Raw genomic sequence first — 16,081 nt, 5'->3', positions numbered from 1 at the left:
CATTACTAAGCCTGAGTTACATCCTGTATTATACCTTAGAGCTGCACTCACTATTCTGCTGGTGCAGTCACTGTGTACATACATTACATTACTGAGCTACATCCTGTTTTATACCCCAGAGCTGCACTCACTATTCTGCTGGTGGAGTCACTGTGTACACAGATTACATTACTGAGCCTGAGTTACATCCTGTATTATACCTTAGAGCTGCACTCACTATTCTAATGGTGCAGTCACTGTGTACATACATTACATTACTGATCCTGAGTTACATCTTGTATTATACTCCAGAGCTGCAATCACTATTCTGCTGGTGCAGTCACTATGTGCATACATTACATTACTGATCCTGAGTTACATCCTGTATTATACCCCAGAGCTGCACTCACTATTCTGCTGGTGCAGTCACTGTGTACATACATTACATTACTGATCCTGAGTTACATCCTGCATTATACTCCAGAGCTGCACTCTCTATTCTGCTGGCACAGTCACTGTGTACATACATTACTGATCCTGAGTTACATCCTGTATTATACCCCAGAGCTGCACTCTCTATTCTGCTGGCACAGTCACTGTGTACATACATTACATTACTGATCCTGAGTTACATCCTGTATTATACCCCAGAGCTGCACTCACTATTCTGCTGGTGCAGTCACTGTGTACATACATTACATTACTGATCCTGAGTTACCTCCTGTATTATACTCCAGAGCTGCACTCACTATTCTGCTGGTGCAGTCACTGTGTACATACATTACATTACTGATCCTGAGTTACCTCCTGTATTATACTCCAGAGCTGCACTCACTATTCTGCTGGTGCAGTCACTGTGTACATACATTACATTACTGATCCTGAGTTACCTCCTGTATTATACTCCAGAGCTGCACTCACTATTCTGCTGGTGCAGTCACTGTGTACATACATTACATTACTGATCCTGAGTTACCTCCTGTATTATACTCCAGAGCTGCACTCACTATTCGGCTGGTGCAGTCACTGTGTACATACATTACATTACTGATCCCGAGTTACATCCTGTATTATACCCCAGAGCTGCACTCACTATTCTGCTGGTGCAGTCACTGTGTACATACATTACATTACTGATCCTGAGTTACATCCTGTATTATACCCCAGAGCTGCACTCTCTATTCTGCTGGCACAGTCACTGTGTACATACATTACTGATCCTGAGTTACATCCTGTATTATACCCCAGAGCTGCACTCTCTATTCTGCTGGCACAGTCACTGTGTACATACATTACATTACTGATCCTGAGTTACATCCTGTATTATACCCCAGAGCTGCACTCACTATTCTGCTGGTGCAGTCACTGTGTACATACATTACATTACTGATCCTGAGTTACCTCCTGTATTATACTCCAGAGCTGCACTCACTATTCGGCTGGTGCAGTCACTGTGTACATACATTACATTACTGATCCTGAGTTACCTCCTGTATTATACTCCAGAGCTGCACTCACTATTCTGCTGGTGCAGTCACTGTGTACATACATTACATTACTGATCCCGAGTTACATCTTGTATTATACCCCAGAGCTGCACTCACTATTCTGCTGGTGCAGTCACTGTGTACATACATTACATTACTGATCCTGAGTTACATCCTGTATTATTCCCCAGAGCTGCACTCACTATTCTGCTGGCACACACATAAGATGATATAATGCTTTTCCTTCATCAGATTACAGGGAATATTGGGAACGGATCCAGCATTTAATCTCATTTTCAGTCTCGTGTGTTCTCGGCACATTGGCTGAAGGAATAGGAGTAGCAGAAGTGATGGTTCATGAAGTCAAAATTTGCAGAAGTTTGTAATTCTGCATCAATATTAGCTAAAGGTTTTACCAGCGTGGTTTTTTTTTGTACATAGGTCAGATTTATAATAAACCAGGCAGTCCTAGGTAAAAACCATGGATGTAGACATTTACAGTTTATTATTAGGATACGTCGTACATGTCAGGAGGGAGCAGGAGAGAAATGTGTCATTCGGGCGCGGTGCGAAGCGTCAGGCCAGGGCCACACGCCGCCATGTGTCGCCGTCATTCCAACTAATTACTGCTATTGTGACTCGCCGCCTCCAGCAACTGCAATGGGGTTGCTGCAAGACTGCAGGATTCTGACTGCAGCTCGTAATCTTATGTGACATCACAGCATACATTTACATAAAATGCATAATAATGAGAAGAAATGGAGAGAGACAAAACCTACACGAGGAATAACGATGGAAGGGGTCAGAGCAAAAACGGCTGGAAACACAAACAGTGTGAGCAGGAAGGGACAGCGAGCAAACAGGATCCCGAGAGGCGTCTCCGCATCGTTACAGGACGCTTCCCCCCTCTCCAGTACGAATTACTACGGAGCCCAAATATGCAGGAGGCACCGGGCCAAAAAAGTCCTGGCACAGGGAGCAATCTGACTGATACATCTGACTTATACAGATGGAAGGTAGAATTGTAATAAACTGGATAACAATGCATCAAGTATACAGGGCTCCAACCTCGGGATGGAAACGGGCAGCAATCATTCCCAAACCATAACGTATATCAGAAAGTGGAACATCGGCTTTTAGGACCAGTCACCAGGTGCCAAAATGTCCAGTTTTTGCTTTATTTTTACCTGCCATACGACTCCAGAAATAGAGGCCTTTTCATGTAGTACAAATTTTATCGCTCAAGGGGGTGTGGTTCAGCGAGCTCCTCGGGGGCGGGTCTTTAGGCTGTTCTGCATTATTACGCCGTGAGCCACGCCCACATGGTACAGAAATCACTAAATAAAAAGGACCTCATCTCTGCAAGAGATCAAAAGCTTGAAACTTTTTTTTTTTGGGGGGGGGGCCCAAGGCCACCAGTGAAAACAGAAAGATGAGAGAGAAAAACATTTTTTTATACCATTTTTCATATCTCCGATTCCTGTCACTGTACCTTTTTTCCCCCCTATAATCACTACTTGTGTGGCCGTCAGAGCGCAGGATTTCTCTATTCCAAGTGCTCAAAGGCGGTCTGAGACACGCCCACTCCCGCGGGATAAATCAAGAGCTGGTCCACCATTGGCCAGTGGAGAGGGGCGTGTCCCTGTCTTCCGGGAAGTTTCATACTGTGGCGATCATGTTGTGCCACGGACGAACGAGGGCAGAATCACTGATGAGTGGGGGCATTAAAGTGACTACACGTTTGCCATAAATAAGTCAAATTTTCAAAGACATTCATACATTCGAAAAGTGGCACCAATGTCGAAATCCATAGTCCCGGTATACAGATACGATGTTCCGCGCCATTTCTTACCTTATTGAGCTTCCCGAGGGATGAGATGAGATCGGCCCATTCGGTGGAGGACTCAAAGTTTCGCAACGCCTTCTCGATGACGGAGGAATAATTCCTGTACCTGTAATCTCCCAGCAGCTCTTGCTCTTCGGGGTCCATTTTTCATCCTTTCCGGAGGGATGCCCTACAACACAGATACAAGGTGAGGCCGGCCTCCAACAAAACAAGCAATCCAAGGTCGCATCCATATATCAGGCCAGCCATTATTATCATTGGTCAGCGACTACTCACGATGCCAATAACGGGTACGCAGCTGATCGTCTGCATTGTGCCCCCCATAAAACTGAGTGGGGGAGAGTCGTGGATGTACGCAGCCTCGTCTACATTCCTTACATGGATAAAAAATGATGCAACTTTCCAAAAAATTCCAATTTCCTTTCGTTTTGAGTCGGCAGCTCCAATGCAGACTATGTATCGCCATAGTAACAGACTACGTAAGGCTCAGTTGTAGTCTGTTACCAAGGAGATACACAGTCAGTGCAGGAGCCGTATACACGGAACGTTAGGACGTTTTTAATTAAAATCTATTGGAAAGTTGCTTCAGTCTTTGTTTTAGGTTTATTAGGACACTTGGAAAAAAAAAAATTAGACATGCCCATCATTCAAAAATTTAGGGATTTTCTTACAAATGTAAAGAATTTTCGGAAACGGCAATAAAAGGCCATAAAAGTTTTTCTATCAAGTGTTTAAAAAAAAAAAAAAATTAAATATAAAAAGAAAAATCACTTTAGGAGTTTTTTGATGGACCTTTTTATTATTTTATGGTTCTCTTATGCTGCTTTCTCGAATCGTATACAAACATTGATTCGAAAAGGTCATTGGTCATTTCCCATCGGAACAGACAAATGTTTCAAACTCCACCCCTTATTTAAGTCACGTGATCTCTCATCTGAGCTCCCACAATGCACTGCCTCGGATATAAATATTGGATATGTCTCGTCATGGCAGCAGATACACAGCAGCCGAGCGGTAAGGGCCCAAAGGGACGGGCAACATTTCTTGTGGGTCAATTTTTCCCATAGATATATATTTATTTTATGCAAAGATAAAATGGAATAATAGATATATAAAAATCATTTTTTTTTATATTTAATATTGTAAAAAAAAATAGCCTAATATATTATAGTTTTTTTATATTCTGCCATTTTTCTCATGAACCTATCATGTTAAAATAGATTCACACATGGCAATTTGGTCGGCATTTTGAAGGGTATGTGCGCATGACATTTTTTTTTCAGGTGGATTCTGCCTTGAATCCACCTGAAAAAGCGCCAAAAAAACAATGAATAAAGTTAAAGAAACTTGGGAGAAAAAAAAAAAAAAGTGCAAATATATATATATATAATTTTTTTTTTATTAAGCCAAACAAGATGTTAAAAAAATAAAAAAGTGAAGGAAGCACAAAAAAAGCAAGTATTTACTGAAAAAACATAAATAAACAAAAAATGACGCTTGGAATAAAAACTGCATCAGAACGTAAAAGGGTATTCCATCTCCAAGATCCTATCCCAATATGTAGTAGGTATAATAATAATATCAGCAAATACCTCCAATTAGAAATGTAGTATAGTTCTTCTGATTAGCTTACGTAGGGCATGCAGTAGCTTAGGTATCCATGGTTACGACCACTAACAAATAACTACGGTAACGATATGTGTGGTCGTAACTGTGGATACCTAGCCTAATGCAATGTCCTGCACATGGGGTAACCGACATCGCTAATCAGAATAACTATACATTTGTAAATGGAAGTATTTGCTAATATTTTTATTATTACACTTATTTATACGTGCAGACCAAGCAACGTCTGGCCGCTTTTTCTTTTATATTTTTAAGGAAAAAAATGATAATTGGAAAAAAAAAAATGTTTAAACCACAAAAATGCTGCATGTGAAACCACCCATAACCATTTGCTGGATGACTCCTCGCACTACAATTCCCAGGATGCCAGACGCTGCAGATAACAGAACACAGTCGCTCACGTAGTAATTGCAGGAGACTAATTCCGGGCCGCAGGATGTAAAGTCCTAATCCCTAATCTACGCAGATGTAACGGACTTTGACATTTATTACATTGGTAATTACTTACTTCTACTGACACAGAAGTGACTGACTAATACGGTGATCGGCATAACCTCCATATCATTATTGTGTATATGACACAGGAAGAGTTGTCATAGGGACATAAAAGCATTAGAATATTCATTTCCTGCGTTGTCAGAGCAGCTGAATATACATTAAAAAGCCGTCTAATACTAATTCTGTTAACAGGAATAAAGATGGGGTCCGTACCGAACAACTACTGTTTGGGCACGGACCCCGAATACGGACTTCACCAGCAAGATCGTTTTACTGTTCAGGTTCAGTCCCCCAAACACCGTGAGTTTATCGCGCTGTCATGTGCACTCGCAACTCTGACTGGCGGTAAGAGTAATACCACCGGTCAGAGTGCTGTAGTTCTCACACTGTCAAATGACAGCGTGAGCCCGCAGCTGTGACAGGAGGTAAAAAGCTTACCTCCGGTCACTGGCGTCATCTGATGGGACTACTACTCCCATCAGCGCCTAAGCCTGCTGCCGCTAATAACAGCAAGGGCAGGCGGAGGCTGATGGGAGTATTCATCAGCCAGCGATTGAGCTATAAATAAATAATTTTTAAAAAAATAAACGGCGTGCGGACCCCTCTATTCTTGAAAACCAGTCTTGCTAAAGCTGACAGCAGAGGGATGTAGCCCCCCAGCTGTGCGTTTTGCCTGGCTGGTTATCAAAAACACAGGGAAGCCCACGCCATTTTTTAATTATTTATTTAGAGTGCAGGCGCCGGCTGATGAATACTCCCATCAGCCGCCGCCTGCTCTCACTGTTATTAGCAGCAGCAGGCTGATGGGAGTAGTAGTCACATCAGATGATGCCAGTGACCAGAGGTAAACTTTTTACCTCCGGTCACAGCTGCAAGCTTACTCTGTCCATGACAGCATGGAAACAGCGGCTTTCTAACCGGCGGTAATGATCTTACTGCCGATCAGAAGTGGCGTTTGCAGCGCTGTCAGGCTCATGGCAGCATGTCAAACACTGGATATGGGTCCAGGGTTCAGGTACTGCTCTGGAACCCAAACTTTTTTTTTTTTTAAACTGTTCTGCTAAACCCAAACATCCAGGGGTTCTCCCATCACTAAAGGGGAAGAGTTGTCATAGGGGCGTGGAAGCATTTTAATAGCGGACAGTGCAGCCACTAAACCTCTTTACACTTTATATATGTATAATACAACGTCTGTAGGTTTCTACAACTCATTCCATCATTTTTTACTAGTGACAGGAATGTTTGTCATAGGGTTAGCTCACATAGACTTTCTGTATATTTATATTTTCCACATCCTCCAGGTGAAGCACAAACAGAGGAGAGCCGGGGCACAAATATTTACAGACTTCCAATTCAATGACTGCAAAAACACACAGAGCAGCAGAAGCTCAGCTCTGCACAGCAGTAATGTGCGGGGACATAATGCAGAGAGTTCATCTTTTGAAACCACTGCCAATCGATTGTATGCGTGACATTCCACTCGTACAATGCCGCAGCGTCCAAAATAATCACCGCTAGATGCGGGCTACTGAGCCGCCCTCCTGTGTCAGGCCGAAACTGGGAAAGCTGAGTGATGACCTGTATGACAGAGCTCACCCAGCTTTCCCAGTCTACTCAACAGAAACCTGTGTAGGGCTGCAATCACACCTTACGACTGCAGTGAGTATTATTGCAGCGACCGCAAAAAATCCAAACAAATGCACAACTAGAAAAAAAAACAATCTACACCCACAGACGGAAAAAATAACTATAGAGGTGATAATGCACAGATGTAGAGATCACTATAGAGGTGATAATGCACAGATGTAGAGATCACTATAGAGGTGATAATGCACAGATGTAGAGATCACTATAGAGGTGATAATGCACAGATGTAGAGATCACTATAGAGGTGATAATGCACAGATGTAGAGATCACTATAGAGGTGATAATGCACAGATGTAGAGATCACTATAGAGGTGATAATGCACAGATGTAGAGATCACTATAGAGGTGATAATACACAGATGTAGAGATCACCGTAGAGGTGATAATACACAGATGTAGAGATCAGTATAGAGGTGATAATACACAGATGTAGAGATCACTATAGAGGTGATAATGCACAGATGTAGAGATCACTATAGAGGTGATAATGCACAGATGTAGAGATCACTATAGAGGTGATAATGCAGAGATGTAGAGATCACTATAGAGGGTGATAATACACAGATGTAGAGATCACTATAGAGGTGATAATACACAGATGTAGAGATCACCGTAGAGGTGATAATACACAGATGTAGAGATCAGTATAGAGGTGATAATACACAGATGTAGAGATCAGTATAGAGGTGATAATACACAGATGTAGAGATCACTATAGAGGTGATAATGCACAGATGTAGAGATCACTATAGAGGTGATAATGCATAGATGTAGAGATCTGTATAGAGGTGATAATACAAAGATGAAGAGATCACTATAGAGGTGATAATGCACAGATGTAGAGATCACCGTAGAGGTGATAATACACAGATGTAGAGATCAGTATAGAGGTGATAATGCACAGATGTAGAGATCACTATAGAGGTGATAATGCACAGATGTAGAGATCACTATAGAGGTGATAATGCACAGATGTAGAGATCACTATAGAGGTGATAATGCACAGATGTAGAGATCACTATAGAGGTGATAATGCAGAGATGTAGAGATCACTATAGAGGGTGATAATACACAGATGTAGAGATCACTATAGAGGTGATAATACACAGATGTAGAGATCACCGTAGAGGTGATAATACACAGATGTAGAGATCAGTATAGAGGTGATAATACACAGATGTAGAGATCACTATAGAGGTGATAATGCACAGATGTAGAGATCACTATAGAGGTGATAATGCATAGATGTAGAGATCTGTATAGAGGTGATAATACAAAGATGAAGAGATCACTATAGAGGTGATAATGCACAGATGTAGAGATGACTATAGAGGTGATAATGCACAGATGTAGAGATCACCGTAGAGGTGATAATGCACAGATGTAGAGATCACTATAGAGGTGATAATGCATAGATGTAGAGATCACCGTAGAGGTGATAATGCACAGATGTAGAGATCACCGTAGAGGTGATAATGCACAGATGTAGAGATCACTATAGAGGTGATAATGCAGAGATGTAGAGATCACTATAGAGGTGATAATGCAGAGATGTAGAGATCACTATAGAGGTGATAATAAACAGATGTAGAGATCACTATAGAGGTGATAATAAACAGATGTAGAGATCACTATAGAGGTGATAATGCACAGATGTAGAGATCACTATAGAGGTGATAATGCACAGATGTAGAGATCACTATAGAGGTGATAATACACAGATGTAGAGATCACCGTAGAGGTGATAATACACAGATGTAGAGATCAGTATAGAGGTGATAATACACAGATGTAGAGATCACTATAGAGGTGATAATGCACAGATGTAGAGATCACTATAGAGGTGATAATGCACAGATGTAGAGATCACTATAGTGGTGATAATGCACAGATGTAGAGATCACTATAGAGGTGATAATGCACAGATGTAGAGATCACTATAGAGGTGATAATGCACAGATGTAGAGATCACTATAGAGGTGATAATGCACAGATGTAGAGATCACTATAGAGGTGATAATGCACAGATGTAGAGATCACTATAGAGGTGATAATGCACAGATGTAGAGATCACTATAGAGGTGATAATGCACAGATGTAGAGATCACTATAGAGGTGATAATGCAGAGATGTAGAGATCACTATAGAGGGTGATAATACACAGATGTAGAGATCACTATAGAGGTGATAATACACAGATGTAGAGATCACCGTAGAGGTGATAATACACAGATGTAGAGATCAGTATAGAGGTGATAATACACAGATGTAGAGATCACTATAGAGGTGATAATGCACAGATGTAGAGATCACTATAGAGGTGATAATGCATAGATGTAGAGATCTGTATAGAGGTGATAATACAAAGATGAAGAGATCACTATAGAGGTGATAATGCACAGATGTAGAGATGACTATAGAGGTGATAATGCACAGATGTAGAGATCACTGTAGAGGTGATAATGCATAGATGTAGAGATCACCGTAGAGGTGATAATGCACAGATGTAGAGATCACCGTAGAGGTGATAATGCACAAATGTAGAGATCACCGTAGAGGTGATAATGCACAAATGTAGAGATCACCGTAGAGGTGATAATACACAGATGTAGAGATCACCGTAGAGGTGATAATACACAGATGTAGAGATCAGTATAGAGGTGATAATACACAGATGTAGAGATCAGTATAGAGGTGATAATACACAGATGTAGAGATCAGTATAGAGGTGATAATACACAGATGTAGAGATCACTATAGAGGTGATAATGCACAGATGTAGAGATCACTATAGAGGTGATAATGCACAGATGTAGAGATCACTATAGAGGTGATAATGCACAGATGTAGAGATCACTATAGAGGTGATAATGCACAGATGTAGAGATCACTATAGAGGTGATAATGCACAGATGTAGAGATCACTATAGAGGTGATAATGCACAGATGTAGAGATCACTATAGAGGTGATAATGCACAGATGTAGAGATCACTATAGAGGTGATAATGCACAGATGTAGAGATCACTATAGAGGTGATAATGCACAGATGTAGAGATCACTATAGAGGTGATAATGCACAGATGTAGAGATCACTATAGAGGTGATAATGCACAGATGTAGAGATCACTATAGAGGTGATAATGCACAGATGTAGAGATCACTATAGAGGTGATAATGCACAGATGTAGAGATCACTATAGAGGTGATAATGCACAGATGTAGAGATCACTATAGAGGTGATAATGCAGAGATGTAGAGATCACTATAGAGGTGATAATGCAGAGATGTAGAGATCACTATAGAGGGTGATAATACACAGATGTAGAGATCACTATAGAGGTGATAATACACAGATGTATAGATCACCGTAGAGGTGATAATACACAGATGTAGAGATCAGTATAGAGGTGATAATACAAAGATGAAGAGATCACTATAGAGGTGATAATGCACAGATGTAGAGATGACTATAGAGGTGATAATGCACAGATGTAGAGATCACCGTAGAGGTGATAATGCACAGATGTAGAGATCACTATAGAGGTGATAATGCATAGATGTAGAGATCACCGTAGAGGTGATAATGCACAGATGTAGAGATCACCGTAGAGGTGATAATGCACAGATGTAGAGATCACTATAGAGGTGATAATGCAGAGATGTAGAGATCACTATAGAGGTGATAATGCAGAGATGTAGAGATCACTATAGAGGTGATAATAAACAGATGTAGAGATCACTATAGAGGTGATAATAAACAGATGTAGAGATCACTATAGAGGTGATAATGCACAGATGTAGAGATCACTATAGAGGTGATAATGCACAGATGTAGAGATCACTATAGAGGTGATAATACACAGATGTAGAGATCACCGTAGAGGTGATAATACACAGATGTAGAGATCAGTATAGAGGTGATAATACACAGATGTAGAGATCACTATAGAGGTGATAATGCACAGATGTAGAGATCACTATAGAGGTGATAATGCACAGATGTAGAGATCACTATAGTGGTGATAATGCACAGATGTAGAGATCACTATAGAGGTGATAATGCACAGATGTAGAGATCACTATAGAGGTGATAATGCACAGATGTAGAGATCACTATAGAGGTGATAATGCACAGATGTAGAGATCACTATAGAGGTGATAATGCACAGATGTAGAGATCACTATAGAGGTGATAATGCACAGATGTAGAGATCACTATAGAGGTGATAATGCACAGATGTAGAGATCACTATAGAGGTGATAATGCAGAGATGTAGAGATCACTATAGAGGGTGATAATACACAGATGTAGAGATCACTATAGAGGTGATAATACACAGATGTAGAGATCACCGTAGAGGTGATAATACACAGATGTAGAGATCAGTATAGAGGTGATAATACACAGATGTAGAGATCACTATAGAGGTGATAATGCACAGATGTAGAGATCACTATAGAGGTGATAATGCATAGATGTAGAGATCTGTATAGAGGTGATAATACAAAGATGAAGAGATCACTATAGAGGTGATAATGCACAGATGTAGAGATGACTATAGAGGTGATATGCACAGATGTAGAGATCACTGTAGAGGTGATAATGCATAGATGTAGAGATCACCGTAGAGGTGATAATGCACAGATGTAGAGATCACCGTAGAGGTGATAATGCACAAATGTAGAGATCACCGTAGAGGTGATAATGCACAAATGTAGAGATCACCGTAGAGGTGATAATACACAGATGTAGAGATCACCGTAGAGGTGATAATACACAGATGTAGAGATCACCGTAGAGGTGATAATACACAGATGTAGAGATCAGTATAGAGGTGATAATACACAGATGTAGAGATCAGTATAGAGGTGATAATACACAGATGTAGAGATCAGTATAGAGGTGATAATACACAGATGTAGAGATCACTATAGAGGTGATAATGCACAGATGTAGAGATCACTATAGAGGTGATAATGCACAGATGTAGAGATCACTATAGAGGTGATAATGCACAGATGTAGAGATCACTATAGAGGTGATAATGCACAGATGTAGAGATCACTATAGAGGTGATAATGCACAGATGTAGAGATCACTATAGAGGTGATAATGCACAGATGTAGAGATCACTATAGAGGTGATAATGCACAGATGTAGAGATCACTATAGAGGTGATAATGCACAGATGTAGAGATCACTGTAGAGGTGATAATGCACAGATGTAGAGATCACCGTAGAGGTGATAATACACAGATGTAGAGATCAGTATAGAGGTGATAATACACAGATGTAGAGATCAGTATAGAGGTGATAATACACAGATGTAGAGATCAGTATAGAGGTGATAATACACAGATGTAGAGATCAGTATAGAGGTGATAATGCACAGATGTAGAGATCACTATAGAGGTGATAATGCACAGATGTAGAGATCACTATAGAGGTGATAATGCACAGATGTAGAGATCACTATAGAGGTGATAATGCACAGATGTAGAGATCACTATAGAGGTGATAATGCACAGATGTAGAGATCAGTATAGAGGTGATAATACACAGATGTAGAGATCAGTATAGAGGTGATAATGCACAGATGTAGAGATCACTATAGAGGTGATAATGCACAGATGTAAGGATCACTACAGTATAGAGGGCGATACAGATTTGGGAGGTCTCTATAGAGGGTGATACAGATGTGGGGGTCACTATTGAGGGTGATACAGATATGGGGTCACTATAGATGGTGATACAGATGTGGGGGTCTCTATCGAGGGCGACACAGATGTGGGGGGGTCTCTATCGAGGGCGATACAGATGTGGGGGGGTCTCTATCGAGGGTGATACAGATGTGGGGGGGTCTCTATAGAGGGGGATACAGATGTGGGGGGTCTCTACAGAGGGGGATACAGATGTGGGGGGTCTCTACAGAGGGGGATACAGATGTGGGGGGTCTCTACATAGGGTGATACAGATGTGGGGGGTCTCTACAGAGGGTGATACAGATGTGGGGGGTCTCTACAGAGGGTGATACAGATGTGGGCGGTCTCTACAGAGGGGGGATACAGATGTGGGGGGTCTCTATAGAGGGGGATACAGATGTGGGGGTCTCTATATATCGCCCATATACTCGAGTTGTACCATGTAGCAGGGCAGGTGGATGCAGGCAGTGATGGCGGGGGTCCCCCCTCCCCACAGTGAGCTCTCCCGCCTCTGCCCACCTGTCTCGGCCGCTCCTCCTCCGGCATCAACTCCTCTCCGGGCACCTGGTGCTGGAGCTGCGGCCACCGCTCCTGTGACAGACAGTGCAGGGCTGGCAGCCAGCGGGCCCGACCACTCCCGCCAGGGGGGAGCCCCGCACTCCACACCCTGCCCCGTCTCCTCCGGGCCGCACCCCTGGACTCTTCAGCTCTTCACTTCTTCTCTACAATTTAGCGACTCCTAATACTCCACAATAATAAACATATCAGTCCTCAGAATAGAGCAGGCAGGTCCCCGGCTCTCCCCCCCACTCAGCACTTGGTACGGTCGCACAGCTCAGCGAGTTCTTCAGGTTCTGCGGCTGCTGGTGACGTCACCCCGCCTCTATTAACTCCATCCTGTCCGCAAGTTTTGCGACCTGCAGATGGCACACAGGCACGACTGTCATTTCTGCTGGGGAACTACAAGTCTCAGCTGTAATGGTGAGAGCCCAGAATCATATAAAGCCATGCTACAGAATCAGGATTGGAAGAGCCAATCATTGCAGGAAACTCAGTTTAATATCATCGATTAACCCCTCCACGACAGAGCAAATTTTAATTTCCGCGCTTTCAGGGTTTCTTTTTCCTCCCCTTCTCCCATGAGCCAGGATTTTTCTTTTTTTTTTTTATAGATTTTTTATTACTTTTATTATTTTTTATTATTATTATATTTTATTTATATATTTATTTTTGTCACCATTTTTCAAGATCCATTTTTATTTTTTTCCCGTCGATGGAGCGGCGTGACAACTTTTTTTTTTTTTATTGCATTTTTTTTGGGGGGGGGAGGTGCAGCAAAAGCAATTTATATATATATATATATATATATTTTTTTTTTTTTTTTTTCTTTATATGATGTTTTCAGAATAAATACTATAAATTTATATTTACATATATATCGCATGCGGCGATGCCAGATATTCCCCCAATTACCAGGTGCCATTTATCATCCTGGGGCTTTGTATATAGCAGAGCCTCCTCCATACATTACAAACACATATAGGAAGGCGCTGTAGGGTTATGTGAACACTATTATTGCAATTAGAGATTTTTTTGCTCCATAATCCCTGTAAGAAGCATTGGGATATCCCCCTCGCCTCCTTCTAAACTCAGGTTCATTATTTTATACTTATTAATAGGCAATTTCTGGGGTTAGAATATATATAATCCCATCATCTGGGAGAATTCCTGAAAATCTAAGTACAATGCTGCCACCTAGTGTTTATACATAGAAATGACAAGATCATGTCATGTACTCTACATAAAGTGCTTTGATTGTTTTTATTCTAATTTTTTTTTAATTTGTCTATTTTATATGTGTTCACTTTTTTGTAAATGTTTATTTTTGAGTGCCGGGTATTGGTTTTCTAGATGTTTTCAGCAGTATGGCCGCACCCATCGGGTATTACTCTTTTATTATGTCAGCCATTTCAATGCCAGTAACAGATATATGATTTCTTTTGTATCCCGGTCATCATTTTTTTTTTCTTACAAAGCTATTCCACATGACTATAACCTCTTGCACAGACCCCACATGTATATATGGGTGGGATTCTGTATTTTTTATACCCTGTCTAGATAATTTCTCTTGTCGTTTGACAAAAGCTATATTCAGCAGCATCCGATTGTGTATTATATATCTGCCTTTTTCCTTATATACAATTATTATTTCAGATATTCTCTATCGATAGTGTCTTACTTGTGGGTGATTTCATTGGATTCACTTCGTAGCCTCATTTTTTTTCATACAGCTCCACCTTGTGGACTCTGACGGTACTGTCTCATATATATTCCGTTTTTTACCAATTTTCTCTTTTTTGGTCCTCTCTAACCTGGTATTACATCTTTTCAACACAGTTATAACATTTATTTTCTCTGGACAAACTTTTATCTGGTGCCATCTGTCCAAGTTCATTACTTGTGTACGGTGGAGATCTGATCATTTATTTCATCCACCAAGTTTTCAAATTGTTTCTTCAGAGAGGAAGAGGACTTGAATAGCGCCACCTATTGAGGACAGCGATCCTACAAGTCAATATAGGCCCCTTAATCAGCCTTGTGACCTGAGTTAGGATAAAAGCCAAATCAGAATCTCACTTTGCAGACGCAGTGTTTCGGAGGTGTTGCCCCTCCTAAGTGCAAAGTATGAGATCTGTTTTGGCTGGGTGAGAGGCGAAGACTGGGATCTAAGGAGTAAGTTTTCTCCTTATGGAGAGTGACATGGCAGGTCTGGCACACCAGTATGAGTGCTGACACTCAGGGGCGTAAGTACGATGGACGCAGCAGTTGCCACTGTGACCGGGCCCGGCAGGTCAGAGGTCACCTGTAGAAGCGCTTGGGTGCGCGAAACAGCTGTCGTCCAGTACGTCTCCACTTTTTTGCCTCCGTGCTGTTTTTGCATTTTACCGAATAAAGGATCATTTTGGGATGGTGAGTGCCTGAAGCCACTTTATTTTCTGGAAATGGTATTCACTGTGTTTGCCAGGGGGTATTTACTTTGACGGGCAGAAGGAGACTTACTGTGATGGGGGTATTTAGTATAGCGGGGCTGGGTGAGAATTTGTGCAATGGGGTATGATTTGAGGACACAAATTTGGGGAACAAAGGAAGGGACAGGTGCAGACACAATATGGGGAGCGAGAGAAATTTGAAGACACAATATGAGGAGAAAGGTATGAGATGGGGGCATGTATGAGGGTATGGGTGCAGACACAGTATGAGGAGCAAGGGAAACATGTATGAGGACACAGTA

General features: G+C 41.4%; 1 protein-coding gene across 2 annotated transcripts in view; it reads right to left on the bottom strand.

The window, feature by feature from the left end:
• The window catches only part of DOP1B (DOP1 leucine zipper like protein B), a 117,671-nt gene extending 104,042 nt beyond the window's left edge, over nt 1–13,629 (bottom strand). For both annotated transcript variants that reach the window (XM_073584644.1, XM_073584645.1), the window contains exons 1-2: nt 13,309–13,629; nt 3,319–3,481 (exon numbers count right to left, since the gene is read on the bottom strand). In XM_073584644.1, the coding sequence (XP_073440745.1) occupies nt 3,319–3,456 (138 nt within the window). In that variant the 5' untranslated portion in view covers nt 3,457–3,481; nt 13,309–13,629. The remainder of the gene's footprint in view (nt 1–3,318; nt 3,482–13,308) is intronic.
• Between the last annotated feature and the right edge of the window lie 2,452 nt (nt 13,630–16,081).

The sequence above is a fragment of the Dendrobates tinctorius genome, unplaced genomic scaffold (genome assembly GCF_039654945.1).
Source record: "Dendrobates tinctorius isolate UK_male_01 unplaced genomic scaffold, ASM3965494v1 ptg000084l, whole genome shotgun sequence".
NCBI classification, from domain to species: domain Eukaryota; kingdom Metazoa; phylum Chordata; class Amphibia; order Anura; family Dendrobatidae; genus Dendrobates; species Dendrobates tinctorius.
This window is presented reverse-complemented; position numbering and strand designations above follow the sequence as displayed.